The sequence below is a fragment of the Mustela erminea genome, chromosome 21 (assembly GCF_009829155.1).
Source record: "Mustela erminea isolate mMusErm1 chromosome 21, mMusErm1.Pri, whole genome shotgun sequence".
NCBI lineage: Eukaryota > Metazoa > Chordata > Mammalia > Carnivora > Mustelidae > Mustela > Mustela erminea.
This window is the reverse complement of record NC_045634.1, coordinates 32,928,825-32,949,673: the sequence shown is the minus strand read 5'-3', so window position 1 is coordinate 32,949,673 and position 20,849 is coordinate 32,928,825. Positions and strand designations below refer to the sequence as shown.

At 42.3% G+C, this 20,849-nt stretch overlaps 1 protein-coding gene across 5 annotated transcripts in view; it reads right to left on the bottom strand.

The window, feature by feature from the left end:
* ASB5 (ankyrin repeat and SOCS box containing 5) overlaps positions 1 to 20,849 on the bottom strand; it is a 49,311-nt gene that overhangs the window by 9,375 nt on the left and 19,087 nt on the right. Inside the window, exons 1-2 of one of the 5 annotated variants that reach the window (XM_032328952.1) lie at positions 14,657 to 14,899; positions 6,040 to 6,086 (exon numbers count right to left, since the gene is read on the bottom strand). The exons of 1 other annotated variant lie outside the window; for it this stretch is intronic. In XM_032328952.1, coding sequence (XP_032184843.1) covers positions 6,040 to 6,046 — 7 coding nt within the window. In that variant the 5' untranslated portion in view covers positions 6,047 to 6,086; positions 14,657 to 14,899. Of the gene's footprint in view, positions 1 to 4,339; positions 4,416 to 6,039; positions 6,087 to 11,210; positions 11,347 to 14,656; positions 14,900 to 20,849 lie in introns of those variants that run through there. 3 more of the 5 variants (XM_032328951.1, XM_032328949.1, XM_032328950.1) reach the window with 3 other exon arrangements.

The window sequence follows — 20,849 nt, the reverse complement described above, 5'->3', positions numbered from 1 at the left end:
TAGCAGGAAATCTGAGTCTTGTCTCCAGGATCCAGACGGGCAGTTTCCAAACACATTGGAATATATGCATGTTCTGGAACTGATCTATTCCAGAACTCCTGGACCTTTTGAACGATTCTCCAAAGAAGTGAAGGTTTATGCCACAAACGTACATGTTTCACTCTTTCAGGACATTTTCAGCAGGGATAGCTGCTAGAACATGCGCTCCCTACATTCCATGCCTGCCCTGCTTGTCCCCTCTTCTCTCTGCACCCCCAGACTGCCCTGCCCTTACAGCTTGCCCCAGGGTAAAAGGGGGCTACAGCAGGTTGTCAAGGGGATCGAGGAGCCCTTCCCTGAGTCCTGAACTGTGGAACAAGCTAGGAGGGCCCTAGAAAGGGGTGTCACAGGTTGGAAGGAGCAGACTGCTGTCAGCTTTGGAAATGGTCTTGAAAAGTGCCAAGGGCTCACTCAGATCTCACTGATTCTCCATGTACCAGTGGCAGTACTGATCCCTCAGCCCCATACCCTGATGAAAAAGGCACTGACCTGCCATGTCCCCCTGAGTTCCCCCTCTTTACATGCCTTTTGCAACCCTCCCATTAGAAAAATCAGTGCCTCCTATGTGGAAATCACCCCTTCCTTCTCTCCCCCAGGGCCTCTTGGCATCCAGCCACACCCATCTCTCCCACTGTAGTCTGCCTGGGAGGTTTTAGATGATACTGGGTTGGTGCACAGTAATTTTCTTGTAATTTAAACAGGATCAGCACTGTTGATTCTATCTAACAGACATGGGAGATCATGTTGGAGGTTTTTACTGTGATTAAACATGCAGACTATGCAAATCAGAAAAACATTAATTTCGAGGGGATCAATGACTGATAAACTGAAGAGCTGGCTGACTAGGGAGAAAACATTCCGGATGTGATGGGATTATGTCTGCTACTATCTGTCTTCTTATCTACTAATTCTTATCTACTAATTCTTCCTCCTATTTTGGATCCAAGAGCCGCAATAAATATAATTTTTAAAAACCATGCTAAGCAGTGATAGTGCGATTCCAATAAAGCCACTTAGCTGTTAGAAACAAATTTTATGAAAGGCATGTCCAAAGCTGCTTAAATAGGTCAGATAAATTAGTGGAAACATGGTAAGGAGTCCTACTTTAGAAACCACTTCACTGCTCCTGTGCTTTTGTACCTTTGAGAACGCCTACACAGACACCCAGGCTTCTATACTGTGGTCTTACAGAACTTTTGCCAAAACCCCGTAAAGGAAATTCCACTGAGTAAAATGTGGGTCACACACATATCACAGGATAAATGAAACGACCAAGTGAACCTGGTGGAGAGGAGAGAAGCCAACTGCCAATCATCCACCTATTTTTTTATATCCAGTGATAATATGGGATGCTTTGAAAGATACAAATCCTAAGGGCGGGACCAGACCTTCTCCTTACTGGACTAGTAGCTGGGGCCAAATAGCAATGACTATGCACGACAGCCAGGCAGGCTCGCCGAGCGCTCTCTCATTTCCTTTTCACACGCGTTCAAGTGTGTACAATGGTTGGTTCTATTCTAAAGCTGGGGAATGAGAGCCAAAGGAACGAAATCGTTAAGGAGAGTCGCACATGATCTAACTAGAGCTGGGCCTTCCAGTCATGACACTGCGCTGGTTTCCTTCCTATCCACCATGATTTCTTGCTTTTTCAAAAGGATTCGCTTATTCAAAAGCCAGACATCCAATTCTTGGAGCTGTTAACTGGAAGAAGAGCTACTGTTACTAGCTCTGGGGCATCCTTTCTTTCCAGTAGGTGATGCTCCTATTATATAGTAAAAGGAGAATTGAAGTAATGCACACCAGTAAACGTTGGTTGATAGGATCAAATTTGGTGGCAAAGCAGTAATTCTTAAGAAAGTGGAACATGATATCTCACTGAAGAAAGTGCAAAAATCACCATCATAAGTAATATTATTTGGGGGAACAACTACGTTTCGAGTTTCAGCTTCTAAGATGAAATCTAATGCTTTAAAAATCATACACATCTGTTTTATTATCAAAGTAAATAACTTGGTTGCAGAGTGAAACTCTGGAGAACTTTGGACATATTGATTTTATTGTGAATATTTAAATAAGAAAATTATAACAGTCACTTTCCAACGAGATCGCATCAGTCCAGCTTATTCAGCAGAGCAGTAGTAAATTAATAAAGTTACACTATCCAATGTTTAAATGTATGCATGTAAATAGTCATTTGTAGCATTTGTAAATGATCATGTCTTCCCTCCTGTATAATGGCTTAATAAATTTCATTACCTTCATTGATCACTAAAAGATAGATGCGGAATGACATGAGCCACTCAGGATTGCTGCTTCTTTCATTGTCACTAGCTAAATGGCAACTGACCAGAAGGTGGGATTGGGAAAATCTTAGAGAAGTGGTCTTTTGGATTTGTTTTGGGCTTATTTCTACCTGGCATGTTCATGAAAACCTTTAAGGGACAACAAAGCTAACAGAATTTGCAGCCGATGGGAGCTTGATATCCCTCTTTTCATATGAATGCATTTGCCCATCAAAATTATTATATTAAACTTCTGAACAATTTCAGCATTGCTTGCTTCACAAAAGAAAGGACAAAAAAAAAAAAAAAAAAAAGGAAAGGCTCATTTAGAAAACAGGCCACAGAAGTAATAAAATAAAGAAACAAAAGTATTTCAATGCCGTGTCCCATATGCCAAGTGCCAGTTTCCCCGCAGACTCTCCCATAGCTTCCTGTCCCACTGCCCCACAGCTTTCTGACCCACTGACATTGTCTTCATCACTAAAACTTAGGTCTAAGAAAGATGGGAAGAAAAAAGGCTGACACCTATGTGTATTTGCTATTTCTATTAATATGACCTCCAATGGCAAGACAAAGGAGTTAAATGTCACCGTAATCTGCAGGAAAGGTTCATGTGGGGGTGTCAGTGACAAACCACTGCAAATCAACAACGTTGGATGAGGAATCCGTGGGTCCATGAGTCAGGGGAAGAGGGTGTGAGAGTGCACCCCCCTGTTGTTTTCCTGGGATGAACTCAGCTCTGCACATGTGCATGGGACCCCTGCTGTCTGTCATTATTCCTTCAAGAACTAGGATAGTGGGGCGGGGGTGGGGGGGGGAGACTGATGGGAGGAGTTAATGGGGCTGGAGCCCAGCAGCTCCCCAGGGGAAAGACAGAGGGGCCAGGCAGGCCAGGATCTGCATCCCAGTTTAGGACAGTGGCTTCCCCCATGAAGTCACCTAACTTTTCCCCAAAAAATGGGCAAGCACCACCAACAACTGGACAGGATTGAGGTGGGGAGGACTGGAAATAAATGGGTGAAGTGCCTGATCCATAAACGCACAATAGATAATCACCGAGTATCTTTGCTAAACAAACTGGTAAATGAGAGAGATTTTGATATGAATCTTATGGAACCATCATTTTTCTCCAAAACTAGAGAAACTCAAGCCATGAATAGCAGCCGCTATTGACTAAAATAATTCTCACTGCTATCAGTTTAATTAAACTAAATAGAGCAGCTGAGTGACTAATAAATGCATTTAAGCCAACAATCAACATCTACTGCCATGTTTTCTTTTCCAAGTAAGCCACAGGAAATAAGTCCATCTACTGAAGGAGTGACCATGCCTGGATTCAAAGCAAAAAGCTTTTTGTTTGTTTGAACTCTGCTTACTTAACTCCCAAGCAACCCCACTTCATTGGCTTTCTTGTAATGCCGGAGAACAGTCTCTGAAATTAATCCAGGAACAGGTGAGAATCAAAGGCTACCAGATCAAATTCTAGCTCCTGTTCTGAACTAAGTCTCTACCCCGCCCTATTTCTTCCCTCCAAAATCTGACATTCGGCAATTGCAAATTTCCATTCAAATGTGTTCAATATAAAATCTCTTACCTTTCAATATGGGTATGCTTTATATTACAAAGATTTATAAGCTTTCTTGAAACCAACCAAAATTATACATATCTTCATAGATAGCAGTTCCGTAACTTTCCAGGCTTGTCAGACTTTAATGGGCTAGCTCAGATTTTTTTTAAAGGTCCAGTTTAACTCCTGAGGATAAGTTACTCACTGTGACAACTGTTTTCTACAAAACACCTGTAACTTTCCCCACGCTAATCGAATGCTTACTATGAAGGTCTCACTGAGGCTACACATGAGCTGACTTGACTATATTTAGACACAACACCCGTCCCCAGACATCTGGGATACAATTTACAGGGAGCGCGCCTGCCCCGTTCTGTAAACAACTCATTGCTAGAGTAAAAACAGCCACTCTCTTAGCTAATACCCAGTTTGGTGAAGGTCTGTACCATACCTAAATCGCCGTCTCCCCATGGCACTTCAAGCCAGCCACTGCTGAGGTAAATCCGACTCATATCTCTTTGTTTTTATCAACATTAAAAAAAAAATCGCTTGTCATGTGCTTGTTCCATTCAGCCATCTTAAGGAGCTCTGAGCTCCTTGTAACATGACCTTTCACCTCTAAAACCAAACACGGCTTGTGAAGATCTGTTTTGTTTTCCAAATTGCTTTTTCTTATGGATTCTTTCTCCTTGACAAATTGCTTATCCTAAGGTGTGGTTTTTTTTTTTTTTTTTTTTTTTTTTTTTGGCAGTATGTGCCTTGCAATAAAATCAGAGTAGTACAATTATAGCTCTGCCCATAGCTATGATGAAACCGATTTATGTTTTAGAAAGTCATTTCCTGGCTCTCCTTCTTAGTCCCAAGCACAGAAGTAGGCTGTAGACTCACTCCCGAGTGAACCTTCCAGTGGTGCAGAGGGCTCTCTGAGTTTGGGTTGCACCCACTTTCCTCAGTCGGTCCCAAAATAGGAAAGTCAGGACACTCATCTCAGACAGGCAACTGTAAGGAGAGGTGGGAAACAATGGCATCTTCACATTTGAATCAGTGCCAAATGTTAATGCATTTTACAGCTCCTTTTGCTATAAAGCATTAAACCAAAAATCTTCTTTCTAATGGCAATGGATTTACCATGAAGCCAATGAAACTCAAGTTCAGGACCCCTACATTGCATGAACACTTTCTAAGACTGTGATTTATGTTATTTTGCTTAAAGAAGATCCCCAAATGCAGATAAGCTTCAGGCTCAACATCTGGCCCATCCTTAGGCACAGGTTTGCAAAATAATTAAAAATCACCAGGCATTTACTGACCTTGACTGTGTACTTTTCTGTTTAACCACGTTTATAGAACCACACAGACCCTTGGGGACATGCTTGACAAGGAGGGAAGTAACATACTATTAAAACCAGTCCCTTCCAAGCTTGAGACTCTCCTTTCTTTCCATTCCTGTTGACTTTCTAGAAGTTTTCTCAGAAAAATCTAGTCCAGATCTGAAACCACCAGTTGTGTCCCGGGAACTTCAGGTATAAATGGTGAGTTGCATGGATATGTGACTTACTCTAACTGATCTCTTGTTCATGGTCTAGGATCCCTTCATTATGTCTTAAGAAGATAATGTCTGGCCCCAAACAGAAAAAAACAACAGGCGAGTGAAAAAAGTATCAGGGTTGATCTAAAAAAAAAAAAAAAGAAGAAGAAGACAAAATTTCCAACAAAGTGAAGACAATGGATTCTCCTACCATATCCACAAAGATCCAAAATCAAGAGAGAAATATTTTAACACCCTCTCCAGGTAACAGTGCTGCTCTTGGAAGAGACTACTCAGTCATCCCAATTAACTGTCACTGGTCCTGGCACTGTGGACAGAGCACGCTGGATGTCTTCAGATGGATCCAAGTTCAAATCCCAGCACAGATGCTGGTTGTGTGATTTAACCTCTTGAACATCAGTTTTCTCAGCCATGAAGGGAAGGATAAGTCTATGTACATCACATGGTTATAAGTGAACATGAAGTACTTAGCATAGTACCAAACACATCAGAAACATGACAACACCACAAATGAAATTCCATTTTATACAATTATTTCCCTGTACCTGCCTGTTAGCTTTTTATTACCTCTTCTAAATAGAAGTTAGAACAACTTAACTTACTTAACATTATGAGGCTTTAGCTCATCTTCTTCCTCTTGTCTATATCTCTGTAGGTGATATAAAGAGATAGGGAATGATCAAAATTTAGGGACAATGCTCTCATCCATATGGATAACTGTCCAATCTATAGCTCTTCCCTGGTCTCTCCCACAAAATTTACTGCCAATTTAAAAATTTACATTTAAATATTTTTTTGGCCTCTCTAGACATTTCTAAAACCAAATGCATCATCTTTCTCTCAAAACCAGTTATTTCTTTTTGGTTATCTTTTGCTTTAAACAGTACTATTGTTTAAAGAACTTATGGTATGGTCTTAAACCTAACCACAATAATTTTCCAGGAAACTTCATATGTGTTGACTGGTCTATGTGCTTCTTGCGAGGAGCTAGTTATTATCACCTGGGTTCTTCTCAGTCTATGTATCTTCATCATCACAAGCAGGGTCCTAGCAGCTATCTCTACTCACTCTTAGGGGGATCTCTTCTGGCCCCATGGATGGGAATATTATTCACAAGTCGATTAGCCCAACTTTGTATCTCCAGACCAGCTCTTTCCTCTAAGTTCCAGACTTGAATTTCCAGCTGGCTTTTCAATTTCTCCAGTTGGGTATTTAAATAGGCAATTCAAGTTCACATGGAAAACCAGCAAGTGCTGTGCTCTTCTTCCCTCTCCTCCCTATTCACACCTGCCGCCTCCACCCATCCAGGCGCTCCAAGTTCAAAAACCTCCATGTAATCCTTCCTTTTCATTTCTCACAGCCCACAGGCAAACTTCAGTGAGTCTTTCGCCTCTCCCATTCAAATATAATCCAGCCACTGTTGCTCCCCTTGCGCCGGCCACCCTTACCCTTCCCCCAACTGGTTGCAAAAGTCTGGGCTGACTGGTCTGTTTCCACTTGAGCCCTTCCAATAGTCTGCTGTAACAACAGGCACCAAAATGATCCTTCTTAAGTCAGAAAGAATCCAATGGCTTCCCCTCTTACCCAGAGGAAAATTCAAAGTCCTTGTTATGACCTCCAAGTGTCTCCAGGCCCCTCTCTGATCTCAGTTCTAGGTTGGACCCCTTCCATCAGCCACAGTGGCCTCTTTGCTTCTCTTCAACACACCAGATACACTTCCCTTCACTCTGCCCGCCCTGCCTTATTTCTGAGAGATGCACGTGGCTCTTTCTGACTTCTGTTCTGCCCTGGCATGTCACTGTCTTGGACATGCCCTTCCTTGACCACCTCACAGGAGAAAGTCCTTCTTGTCATCTTCTTTGTTCTCTTTACCCTGCTTTTGTGTTTTTTCTTCTGAGCACTGATGGCTGCTAGAATGTAAGATCTTGGAAATTAGAACGTGGTATATTTTGTTCATTACTGTGTCCCTAAGACCTAGTATATGGATTACATTCACGACCTGTTGAATCAATGTTCACAATCTCAGGAGCTGCAGAGACGAGCTTGCGCACTCTGCTCCTCGAGTTGTGGGTCCTCACTTTCCGCCAAGCTGCAGGCCTGCCCCATGAGTGAGTCCAAAGGGTATTTCCTTAAGGCGGTGATCTTGCCCCTCACGTCCATCCACTATGCAGTCATTTATTAAACACATGGTGATCTGCGAGGGCAATTTTCACCCTTCTAGATGCCAGAGATACACAGAGATGGATGAAGTATGGTCTGCCTCCTTTTGAGTTTGGACTGCACTGTCCCTGAAAGGTCTTCGGGTTCCCAACTCTACCCCGCCCTTCTTTAACGCTGCCACCGAATTACACTTCAAGAGCATCCAGAGCTGCTGCCAGCCCCTACAGTGCCTTTAGGAAAACGAGAAAAGGCACCCATTTCCATAGCAGCCAAGACCCATGCTGGGCACACGTGCTCAGTTTACACAACTGCAAAGGGCTGCCCCTCCCCCCCCCCAACCCCCGAAAGACTTCTGGAATCTTGTTGCTCTCCCGCCTGGAAACTTTAATGGCTCGCCATGGAGTACGGCCTAAGATGCCCATCAGAGAATAAAAGATTATTTACAATGTGATTAGACCTTCCATCCTGATGTTCTATTACTTGCCTCCACACAGCCTATGCTTTAATTAAACTGGATTGTTGTACCCATTCCCCCATTTTTTTCTTTTTTCCATATTGTCTTCCCCCTGCTCAATTTTCTTTCTTTCTTTCAAGATTTTATTTATTTATTTATTTTAGGAAGAGTGCATGTGGGCAAGTGCAGGGGGACCGGGCAGAAGGACAGAGAAGTAGACTCCCCGCTCAGCATGAGCCCCAAGCCAGGCTTGAGCTCATGAACCTGACATCATGACCTGAGCAGAAACCAAGAGTCCCTCAGTCAACGGACTGCGTCATCCAGGAGCCCCACAATTCTCCATCTTTTGTTACAGAGTCCTCTATTGGGTGGATCCGCTTCGCTGGTTTATCTGTTCTGCTCTCAGGGTTTGAGAGGTCCAGACAGCAGAAGCTGCTGGAAGATGGCTCCCCTTACCTGGAGAGTTTGACTCCGTGGGAGGAAGGTACGTTGGTAGGGTGAGGAGAAGACAGAGAAGAGAAAGAAGGACAGAGGCGGGAGGGAAGTGGGAGAGCGGAGGGGCAAAGGAATGGAGGGAGGGGGAGGCAGAGAGCAACAGAAATGGTTTTGAGGGGCACCTGGGTGGTTCAGTGGGTGCCTTTCAGCTCAGGTCATGATCCCATGGTCCTGGGATCAAACCCACATCGGGCTCTCTGCTCCGTGGGGAGCCTGCTTCCTCCTCTCTCTCTGCCTGCCTCTCTGCCTACTTGTGATCTCTCTCTGTCAAATAAATAAATAAAATCTTTAAAAAAAAAAAAGAAAGAAAGAAAAAAAAAAAAGGTTTTGAGGTTTTGAAAGCCCACCATGAAGCCCCAGCAGGAGCCTGAGTCCCAGCTTTGGCCACGCCCCAGGGAGGTGATAGGACCTAGTCCCTGCTTAGACCACGCCCCAGGGACATGATAGGACCTAAGTCCCGTGGTAGCGTGGAGGAAGAGGCGGGCTCTAGGCTCCTGCGCCCACTCAGGACAGAGCTCCGCGCGGTAGGTCTGACGTGGGGGCCGCAGACTGGCTGAACTTGTTTCAAGGCTAACTGGGCTGGGCCAGCCCGTTCCGCCGCAGGAAGGGGCTGAAGGCGGGGTAGGCTCCCCACTGCGCCAGCTTTCCGCGCTCAGCTCTGCGCAGAACTGAAGAGGGCCGAGGGCACCTTATTAAAAGGATCAAGTTCCCAGTCAGCCTGCGGGATGGGAGCTTGAGGCCGGATTTAATTCGGAAGTCAAAGGAAGCTGTGCTCTTTTGACCTCGGCACTTCAGAGATGCCTTCCGTGACCTCCTTGCAGAGCCCAGCCCGGAAGTGTTCTCCTCAGCTCGGCGGGAGCCTCCGCGGCCTTCCTGGGTGGTCAGGAACGACGCTGCCGACTTAGTCTCTGCAGAGTCTCCATCCCCGCTGCTGCTCCTGCTTCCTCAGCTGTCGTCGGGACGGTGTTCGGAAGGGCGCTGAGAGGGCGTGTGGCGCTGTCGGAAGGGCGCTGAGAGCGCGTGTGGAGCTGGAGACGGGCCCCGGCGGGCTGCGGAGGAAGGCAGATCAGGGTGCGGCGTCTGACCGTCGGTGTTTGCTGCGGCGACTCGGTAGGTTTCCGTTGCTGCCTCTGTTTTCTCATCTGTAAAGCGGAGGTGACCGGGATCTACATTTTCTAGTTGTCCTAAGGGCCAAATGGGCCAGTGTGAGAAGTGTTGGACTCCAAGTCTGTCGTTAATAGAACCCTGTCACTCCGTTGTACCGAGGTTCAGTGCTGTGGGCGGAATGGCGTCCCCGTAAAATCCCTGTGTTGAGATGCTGGTGCCCGGTGTGACAGTACTAGCAGGGGCGGCCTTGGAGAGGTTCTTAAGCCGAGAGTGGAGCCCCCGCGAGCGGGATCGGTGTCCTCGTGGTTCCCCCAGCCCCTCCCCCACGTGAGGATGCTGTGAGGAGCCGCCAGCAGTGAGCGGGAAGAGGACCCGCATGGACAACATGACCTTGCTGGCACCTTGATCTTGAACTTCCAGCCTCCAGAGCTGGGAGAAATAAATTCATATATAAGCTGCCCAGTCTGTGGTGTTTTGCTAGAGCAGCACAAAGGGACTAAGATACGATTGTTTTGTCTGCCACCAAATTCCTCTGGTAAACCCCAACACCCCGTCTCACTCTATTTGGAGGTATGGCTTTTAGGAGGTAATTAAGGTTAAGCAAGGCCATGAGGATGGGGCCCTAATCTGACAGAGTTGGTGGGCTTATAAACAGAGAGATCTGCATCAAGCAAAGGCCACGTGAGCTCAGAGCGAGAAAGTGGCCGTCTACAGGCCGGGAAGAGAGCTCTCACCAAAGCCTAGCCATGTGGCAACTTCGATCTTGGACCTGAAGCCTCCGAAACTGTGACAAAGTTAATTTCTGTTGTTTAAGCGGCCCAGCCTCTTGTATTTTGTTATGGTGGCCCAGGAAGACGAAGACAGAGATTAAGTGCTTTGCCTGAACTCAAGCCGGGAAGCAGTCTCAGTCCTTTCAAACGTTCAGGGAGATTTATCTTGTCCCATTCTCTCTTCAACCCCAGAACGCATAGTGGTCCATAATACTTAAAAATAAACTGATTAAATGATCTAAGAGTTGCCTTCTAAAAATGAAAAAAAAAATGTGGAACTGCTGTCTACATTTTCATATAATAATGTGTATATTTGAAATTGTAGCAACAATGACTGTATTTTTTTAGCCAGTTACAATAGAGGAACATTAAACAGGACGATAAATATATCATAAAACACAGAAAGCCATGATATTTTTCAAGTACAACCATTCCATTTGATTGTATATCCTTCCCAATTTTTTTCTAAATACACATTTTTTAAACAAGAAGTGGAAAGGTAAACAACGCAAAGACTGAGATCATACCGTGGTGTTTCATACATGGTCATAAAAAGGAATCCATAGATGCATTCTCTGTACACTAAGCCATGAAAAGAGTGCACCCCTTTGCCACACCATACATTTACGTTTCAGAACCCATGTTCTGGAAAGCACCCCAGTTGAAAGTTAGTATTTGCAAAACAAACAAACAAAAGAAAAAAACAAAAAAAAAACCCCAAAAAACCCACAGGTCACTCTAGTTTACTTCAGGACACCAACAGATCTGCAATGGCTGCTCTACTAACCTTGACTGGTCAGAATACCCCAGCTAGCTTTTTGTTCAGAAGAACATTCTTCTACACTTGCTCTGGTTTTCATGAGCATCTGCTTTACGCAGTTCATGTCATCGGCAATATCTGCAGGCATAGTTTCTGTCTGCCACAGCCAGGTGTCAAAGTCAAGTGCTCTAGCCGGAAGAAATGCCAGAGGCTGGATATCTAGCTACTTTTTGCTCCCCTTTGGACTTTCACAAAGATTTCCTGTGTGCCAACCGGAGAGGGGCTGGGACACTGAGCTCTATTCAGAAGCACTTGGAGCGGGTTGGGAAGGAGCTGGTGGGGGATGGGCCAGAAGTGCAGTAGGATTTTCTATTTTTAAAGGAAGACTCAGCTGCAGCCAGAAGTATTTAACTATTTGCACGGCACAGAAAGGGAAGAATGTGTAAAATTGCATTTCCTATTCGGAAGCTAAATAGACATGAACTCCTTATTTAAAATAGGAAACCTGATTTGAATTATGTACAAATCTGTCCCTTGTAAAATTGACCCTTGAAAATAGGTACAGACAGAAGGCTGCCCCCAGAGAGCTCAGCAGTGATGGGTGACTGGTGAGCCTTTCTGCTTCAGCCTCGGGAATAAATAGTGTGTGTGTGCATTAGGGTCAGCTGGTAGGTGGCTCATGTTCCTTTGGTAAGAATCTAAGTTTAGAATTGGCTTCCATGCAAAAATCACAGCCCTGTTATTTACATAGGCACAGCTCACTATTGTGATTTTTTTCTGGAGGTCATTTCTAGGCCAGAAGGCATCAGTGGTCAATTTAAGTATGATGGAAAGCATTCACCCTAAAAGGCAGGGCAATGAGAGGAAGAACCGCACATGTGCCTGGTGTTTTCAGTTGGCACGTAAAGTTGAGCAAGGCACACTGGCCATGACCTAGTGGAGAGCAGGAACTGGCCCATGGAGGTCTTCAAGGATTAACTGAGCCAGGAGTCCAGTTACGCGGTATCAACATATCCAGGTCTGTCTTGATGAAAAGTGGTCACGGATTCCATTCTCTGTCTTTACCATTTTATCACTATGTTTAGGCTCTACCTTCCATTGGTATTTACAGAAAAAAAAAATTAATGGGCTCTTGCCTTCATATAACAAACCAGGTAAGAACATATACATTTTGTGAATAAAGTTATTTCCTGTGCGTTACCCCATTCAGAGTTGCTGCCGGATTCCATCGCCAGCATTTATCTCAAAATTATCACTAATGGACACCACTATCTTTTCCTTATCTTGAATTAAGCTTTAATCCTTTAAACTAAAGGACTGGGGGCAGGCGGCTTAATGATACGTAGGAGTCCTCTTCTGTAAAATGAAGAACTTGGATAAGATTACTGTCTTCTGGCTCTGACACTGAGCTGGGGGCGTAGTCCAAGACCACAAAGGAGGCCACACCTTGCCAGAAAAACTGGACCAGCTAGCTGAGGCAGCTTGGATGGGGGGCACATTCCCAGGCCTTGAGAAAGGCTGAAGGGAATTATTTCTCTGACAGTCCCCCTCACTGGGTTGGGTACTCAGAGTATATACATCTGAGATGTCACAGATCTACCACACTGTATCTCTTAAATAGAGGCCACTCAAAAAAAAAAAAAAAAAAAAAAAGACTTAAGACGTCATTCGAAAATGGAATTCCAAAGAATACTTAATACTTCAAGAGGGTTTTTTTTTTTTTTTTTTTAAATGTAGTCCGTTGTGGGTAATAAATTTCCAGGGCAGTGGGGAGAAAAAAGCCATTGGATTTCATCATAACTACATACTTAGTTAAGTGAGATGTGTGCTGGCCTGCAGAATACATTTAAAAATTCACATAAATAATCAGGGGCACTCAGGAAATAATAATTACTTCTTTCAAAAATTTTAGGTACATCCAAAGCAAAAATAATTTTTAAAAAATGACTCCAAGAAATTGAAGGAAAATGTTACAGTTAATTTACTGGAAAAAATAAGGAAAAGAATATTAAATCTATGGAGTAGCTCAACTGTATGATTTCATTTAAAAAAATGCACAGTGAAGTGAGAGTGTTTGCGACTGAATCACTTAAATGCTGGTCATCTAGGAGTGTATAAATATGGACCCACTACGAAATATCTAGATATATAGAAGAATCTAGCATCTTTCCTCGTGTCAGTGCAGAAGTGGATTTGGGAAGCAGCAGGATATCACTGAGCCCTGTGAGGAGGCAGAAGTTTTAAAGCAAACCAGCAGTAGATAAAATACTCCAGGAAATAATTAAAATTATATTCCGTAGAAGATAACAGACTCCAAAATATTATATCTCAGGAAAAAACGTCTGAAATATGGTGTAGATTAGAGATGACATACTATTACTGCCCACAAGGGCTAAAATAAAATTTTACGCCTTTTAGGCAGGATATGGGAAATGAAACGGGGCCATTCTATTCCCATTTTAACCAACGCTAATGTGTCTGAAAACTCGGGGACCTGAGTTTGGGCTGGTTGCCAGTCCTCCGTGAGAGAGCACTGTGAAGACTGGAATAGTTTCAAAGGATGACGCTGGAAACCGTCAATGAGCTAAAGGCACTTCTAGAGGAGAGGAATCTTAATACTTCAGAAATTTCAAAATGGAAAGTTGAAATCTAAGAGGGATTATGATAGAAATCTGTAATGATGCCACACACTGTAAGGAGTGAGTACACATTTTTAAGAAATTCTGAAAAAGCTACAGAGTTGGATTAACTTCTGACAGTTTTAAGATTACAAGTGGGACACTAATACACACTTCTGTTTGTTTTGTTTTGTTGTTTACACAAGCAGTCACAAAGTTCAGGAGCTCATTGCTTCCAAAAGGCAGCGTTGAGCCCCCACCCAGATCTTCAGAAACAGATCAAGATGAAGGGACTCCAGCTGGAATCCTGGTTGGCAGTTTCCCCCACATATGACAGTGGAATACTCTAAACTCATACAGTCTCCAGCACCCAGTTCAACATTACCAACTCACAACTTGTCTTGTTTCATCTTCAAGCCACCCGCAGCCCTCCCAACCCCAGTCCTGGGATTATTTTGAAGCAGACCTCATTATATGATATGACCCATAAATAGTTTACTATCTACCTCTAAAAAGATGAGGACTCTATCTAGTCATAACTATAGTATCCTAATCACACAAAAAACAGTAATTCCATATGTCATCAAACACACGTTGATTAATTTTTATTTTCCGAAGAGCAACCCAGTTCATAAACTGCCTTCTAGAATAATAACTACATGGACCATGTTTAAATTCTTTATCTTAGAGTAAAAGTCTGCGATCTCTCCATTTTCTAAAATTTTTTTTAAAAAATGTTATATTCCCATCCTTTAAAAAAAAATGTATCTTTTCTCTAAAGTACAGATGACTCACTAAATGCAAGATAAAAACTTCGCCTTAAATCATTACAAGATATGTTAGATTCCCTTGTACCTGCTAGTGCCAAATTTCCACCCTTGCACAGTCGCATCTGGAACGGGCCATCGTTCAGTTCCGGGAGGCCGCCTTGCTGTGGGTGTCTCTACCAGGCCACACGCACATGGAGCTCATAACCGTCATCCCTGAGCCCCCCTCTTGTTCCATTTTATTTTTTATTCTATTTTATGTAAACATGGGTACCTAAATCTGTTAGCCTAGGGATGGGGAGTGAGGGCAGAGGAGGTCTGAGGGCAGGCCTGACCTTGGGGGAAAGCATAGTGATTGTTCTCTAACAGTGAACCTTTGTCCAAGGGTCATTCACTTCTCTAAAGGTTGCTGGGAAACCTACAGTGACATCTTGTGGTCCCTGATTGCTCCTCTCTTAGTTGGTACTGAGTGGTTAGGAAAGGTCACAGGGATCTGAAAAAATCACAATTCGAGAACATAGGTCAGGAGCCTCATAAAACCACACATATCATAATAATGCCTAACCACGGTGAAGGATACTTTAGAAGCCGGTGTGGGCAGGGCTTTAAGAATAAATGTTAGGTAAGGAGGCTCTTTCAATATCACCAACTTGTTTGGGGATGATTTTTTAAAAGTAGAAGCATAACGTAAAATCCAGTTAAATGGAGTTTGAAGTAACAAAATTATATGCTTGCATAAAGCATATTTTTTATGGTAGATCTTGAAACAGAACGCTAAGGGGTTCTATTAAAGAAAATGTACTTGTCCTCAATGTCTAGGGCACTTCACTGTTGAAGAAAATGTACTTGTCCTTAATGTCTAGGACACAGTAAGTCCTTGTTAGCTGTCATGTAAGGGTGATTTCTACCATACTCACCTGTTTGTTAATATTGAGAGTTAAAGTCTTCTCAAAATGCTTAAAATATCTTTTTCAACATTGTAATATAGAAGATATCTCTGAATTTGGTATTTTTTTTAAATACACCAAAAGACGTAAATGGTTTTTCAGAAAGACACAAATAATGCCCATATATAGCACAAAAATAATAAAATACAATTTAAATTCAAAATCTCTAAGTGCTTAAACCATGAGAGACCAACATAAATGCTAACGACTAAAGTATGTTAATTTCTAGTTGTGTAATGATCAAGTAAGTATGAAATTTCATTTATTCATGCATTCATTCACCCATTCACTCCATATTTTTTAGATGTCTACTGGGTACTATGCCCTGGGTACACAGAGATGAAAAGACAGTTGCTGTGACTTGAACCTTGCGCTCTAGACTGGCATTTCAGAATTGGCATGGACCTCCATCACTGTCTAAGAAACATCTGTACATCTGAGAATCAATCTTAGACTCATGGTAGACTTGGAAATACCCAGAGTCAGGTTGCCGTGATGCTCCTTAACTGTTAGAACTGTCCACAAAATAATTCTCATTTACATTTCATAAACTATAAGTGGCAAGTAGCAATTCTCCATAAAGAAGACACGATTTTATCGTAGACAGTGTATTTCCATTGTTAAGATTTTTATGAAGCCCAAAACAATTTTGTGAAAAAGTGGCCAAAAAATATGGGTTTTTTTTGTTGTTGTTGTTTTGTTTTGCTGTTGCTGTTATTCTTAACCTGATATCTTGGAAAGCATTTGGCTAGCGTGCAGATTGTGAGATGAATGGAGAGATACCACAATGCCATTATGAAAGGAAAAACAAGGAAAATCTAACCAAAGATATCAATTCTCATTTTGAAAACGGATCTCAACACTTCTCCAGGCTTCTGCTAAACGTAGGTTTAGAACAAAGTATATACTGCCTTAAAAAAAATTCCTAATGTTATGTTTTAGCCACAAAACTATATAGGACGAAAAGATTTAAAACTCTCAATGATGTAACTATTTTTTTTTATCAACTCCATATGCATCAGCAGTGCACCTACCCTTGATTTAACAAATCTCAGGAGATCTGCTTTCTTTTTTTAAAACTTTTTTTTTTTTTTTTAGAGAGAGTGAGCCACCATGCGAATGGGGTGGAGGAGGAGGGGCAGTGGGAGAGAGAATTTTAAGCAGAGTCTTCACTGAGCACAGAGCCAGGCATGGGGCTCGATCTCACAACGCTGAGATCGTGACCTGAGCCAAAACCAAGAATCAGACACTTAACCAACAGAGCTTCCCGGTGCCCTTGTTAATCCGTGTTCTAATAGAGCTATTCATTCTGACTTAGTATAGTAGTTAGGAGCCTCAACACTGCCCTCAAATGACCAAAGCTGGGTCCATATCCCACGCCAGGCAAATACTAAATTTGTTACCTGGAGAAAGTTACTTCATTTCTTTATGCCTCGATTTCCTTATCTGGAAAGTGGGATAACAATCCTATCTCACAGAATTTCTGTATGAATTAATAGAGAAATCAGAATTGTGCCTGGTACACGGTTAGCCCTTAATGATAATTTTATGACCTTATTCTCGGATGTAAATATATCATTCATGCTTGCTTCATCAAATTTTGTCTTTCTATGTAGTAGTAAAGTTAAAAAAGCAAATTCAAAACTCACAACACTCAAGCATTTCAGTTACTGGTAAGCCCCACAAATATTTCTGGTTCTTTGGTTGCTCAGTGACTGTGGTGTATAGAAAACCATTCTTGGTGTACTAGATATAACTTTGCTACTTTGTCAGCAAAACGAAAACAACCAACCAAACAAAAATAGCTCACAAAAATTAAGCAACAGAAAACACAGACTAAAATAGCTGTGGACCCAAAACTCTGTCCTACATCATTGGTGAGTCCCCTGGTTGCCAGGAAAGAAATACAATTGATATACAATTGACCATTCATTTTCATGTGAAAACAACAAAAAAATAGAAAATACTTAAAATATTAGATATGAGAAAATTCTTAAAAGAGGGAGGAAGCACAAATTTTGAAATAATGGGGAAGCAGCAATATTCGAGAAGCACAGAAATCTCTTGACTATCCATATCAACAGTCCCTAGGTTCCAGGAGGGTTTTGCCAATGGTGAAGAAGCCAGATGATCTGGACGATCCCCAAGTATAGGTTTGTTGGGTTGAATTTTCCTTAAGTGTTTTCCTTGATAAATGTCGGCTTAGCAGGCAAAAAACTGATGACAATTCCTAAATGTGCAGTAATGCACTCTAATAGCCTATGCTGAAAATCCTTTAAATGTTGATGTGGAAGTTGGCATAAGCCAATCCATTTCTTCACCACCCATTTTCTTCCCAAATTTCCTTTGATTATATCCACATTCATTCATTTCTAATTCTTAGTCAAAGGTGTAGACCAAGCTGCTGTATATTCCTTACTGTAATGCATACTAAATGTTTGCCCTATATCCACTCTGGCCACTGTCTAATTTGTTCTCTCTTGATTAAGTGACACGTGTCAGATTTGCTTCAAAATAATCCCAAGGTAACTGGCAGGTTTGACTGTGTGCTTCTACGAAAGCAAGCTTGTGTCTCATAATAGAGTGTTATCTTTCCGTTCAATTGATGGGCCGGGATGTTATTTAAAAGGAACCTTATCATAAGAGAGTTCTCAGAAACCCGATTCTTCATGCTAGATTTGCTTTGCTGATACTTCCTTTAAGATTCTTGCAGCTTTGTTCATGAGTGAGATTGGCTTCCTATAATTTGCCTGTCTTGTACTGACTTGTTCGATTTTGAGTAATGTACCAGTTAAACTTTGATCACTCTGAGTGTTATAGAATGAGGAGTTTTTCATACCAAATAGACCCTCTCCAATTGCTGGTTAAGGAATCTGTGTGGGGCTGCTGTCTTTGTCGGCTGCTGTCTTTGTTAGCGTAGGCTGGCTGGCTGGCAGTGGGCATCAGAGACGAAGGCGAAGTCAGGGACAGCAGAGACTTCTCATAGCTCCGAGGAAAACCGGGAACAGAGTTTGTCTGTCCCCACCTCCAGCCTCAGCAATGTGGGTGGCCCGAGGAGAAGCTGGCACCCTTGACCACAGAAGGCACACACACCTGGCCTGGGACTCTGAGATATGAAAGTGGGCAATCTGGAGGGAGTGGAATGAGCCACGGATCCACGTGGCCAGATGACCAGGGTCACGTGCGAGCCAACAGCAGTGCCTACACCGGCCTTAACTGTAAAACTAGCTCCTTTTTCTGCCACCCAAATGTTACACAAAGTTCTCCTCCAGCCAGTCCCAACCTGGAACGGCACTAGAAAGGGAATTCTGGGCCACAGAATTCTGGCATACCTGAGTTGACATGGTACAAAGCCACTACAGGGAACAGCTACGAACTCCATGAAATGAGTTGGGGACGAGTCCTTTGCTTTTTCTGCTGTCATGGCTCTACCTTATAATACTTGGTAGAGGCTTCTGGTAAAACCTTCTGCTCTTGGATTTTTTTTGTGGGGGGGAGTTTTAAAACTTGTGATTTTATCTCTATTAGTGATTTTAGGATTAGTTAGGTTCTTTATTTCTTCAAAAACAGCTTTGACAAGTTTTTTTGTTTTTTTTTTTTTTTTTTTTAGGAAATTGTCTTTCACCCAGATAGTCCCAGTTACTGGCATTAAGTTGTTAAATAAAACCACTTATTTTTAAAAATATCACTAACACCTGCTTTATGTTTTTATTTTTTTTAAGATTATTTATTTATTTATTTGACAGACAGGGATCAGAAGTAGGCAGAGAGGCAGGCAGAGAGAGAGAGAAAGAGGAAGGGAAGCAGGCTCCCTGCCGAGCAGAGAGCCTGATGGCGGGGCTCCATCCCAGGACCGTGAGATCATGACTGGAGCCGAAGGCAGAGGCTTAACCCACTGAGCCACCCAGGTGCCCCATATGCTCTCTTTTGAATTCCAACCATTGTTTATTTGCACCCATTTTGACATAGGTGTACCAATCTCATTAGTCTCTCAACAGATCACCTTTCAGCTTTGTTTATAATTTGTTTATAAGTCACTTTATTAATTTCTGCTTGCGGCTCTCTTACTTTTTTAATTCAATGTGTGAAAGTTGACAGTTTTGTTCTTTTTATAATTTTGATTTCTAAACCCCTGAGTTCCTTAAAGACATCTTCTTAATTTCCAAACATGGGAGTTTTCTTCCAGTTACATTTTGTTAAATGATTTCTACATTAATTTTATGGAGAGTCATAGATATGATCCATATCAGAGGCCCCAAATGATGGTTTGTGGGCCAAATCTGGCCTACAATCAGTTTGGGTAAATACAATTTTATTGGGGTGGAGCCAAAACCATTCATTTACATATCATCTGCTTCTATGTTAAACTTGCAGTTCTGAGACTGTATGATGCACAAAGACTAGAATATTTGCTCTCTTATCCTTGACAGAAAAGTCTGCCAACCTGTGACCTATATAATACTAATCATTTGAACTTTTACAGAGACATGCTTTATGGCCCCATGTATACTCAATTTTTTAACTCAACTGAACTCACATTTTCAAAATGTACATGAAATGATGTGGATGGAGAGTTCCAAATCCAGATTAGATCTACATTTTCAATTTTTAAAAAAGATTTTATTTATTTGACAGAGAGAGATCACAAGTAGGCAGGGAGAGATGGGGAAGCAGGCTCCCCACCGAGCAGAAAGCCCAATGCAAGTCTCAATACCAGGACCCTGGGATCATGACCTGATCCAAAGGCAGACGCTTAATGACTGAGCCACTCAGGCGTCCCTTTCTTTCTCCTTTTAAGTCAATATTTCAAGTTTATATCTTAAAGCAATTTTATTGGGTGAATACATAGAATTGTTATAGCTTCTAAGTAAATTCATCTTTTATCATCATATAGTAGCATCTAGTCATGTTTTTTGCCTACATCATATTAATATGGTGAGATATTTTCAGGGAGTATTTCAGTGGGGCCTGTCTCGATACTTTGATTTTCAACTTTTCTGAATCCTTATGTTTTAGATGGGTCATTTAAAAAATATATATTGCTGGGTACTACCCCCCAAATCTGGAAATTGTTATCTTTAACCTAGAGAACTCAAGCTATTTACTTAAAATCATTATTTAGGTTTGCCTGGGTGATTCAGGTCATTGGGTCATGATCCCAGGGTCCTGGGATTGAGTCCCACATTGGACTCCCTACTCAGTGGGAATCTGTTTTTTCCTGTGCCTGTGCTCCCCTTGCTTGTGCTCTGTCTCTCTCTGACAAATAAATAAAATCTTAAAAAAAATGAACTTATTATTTAAATTACTGATATATTTAGCTATTTGTATGATATT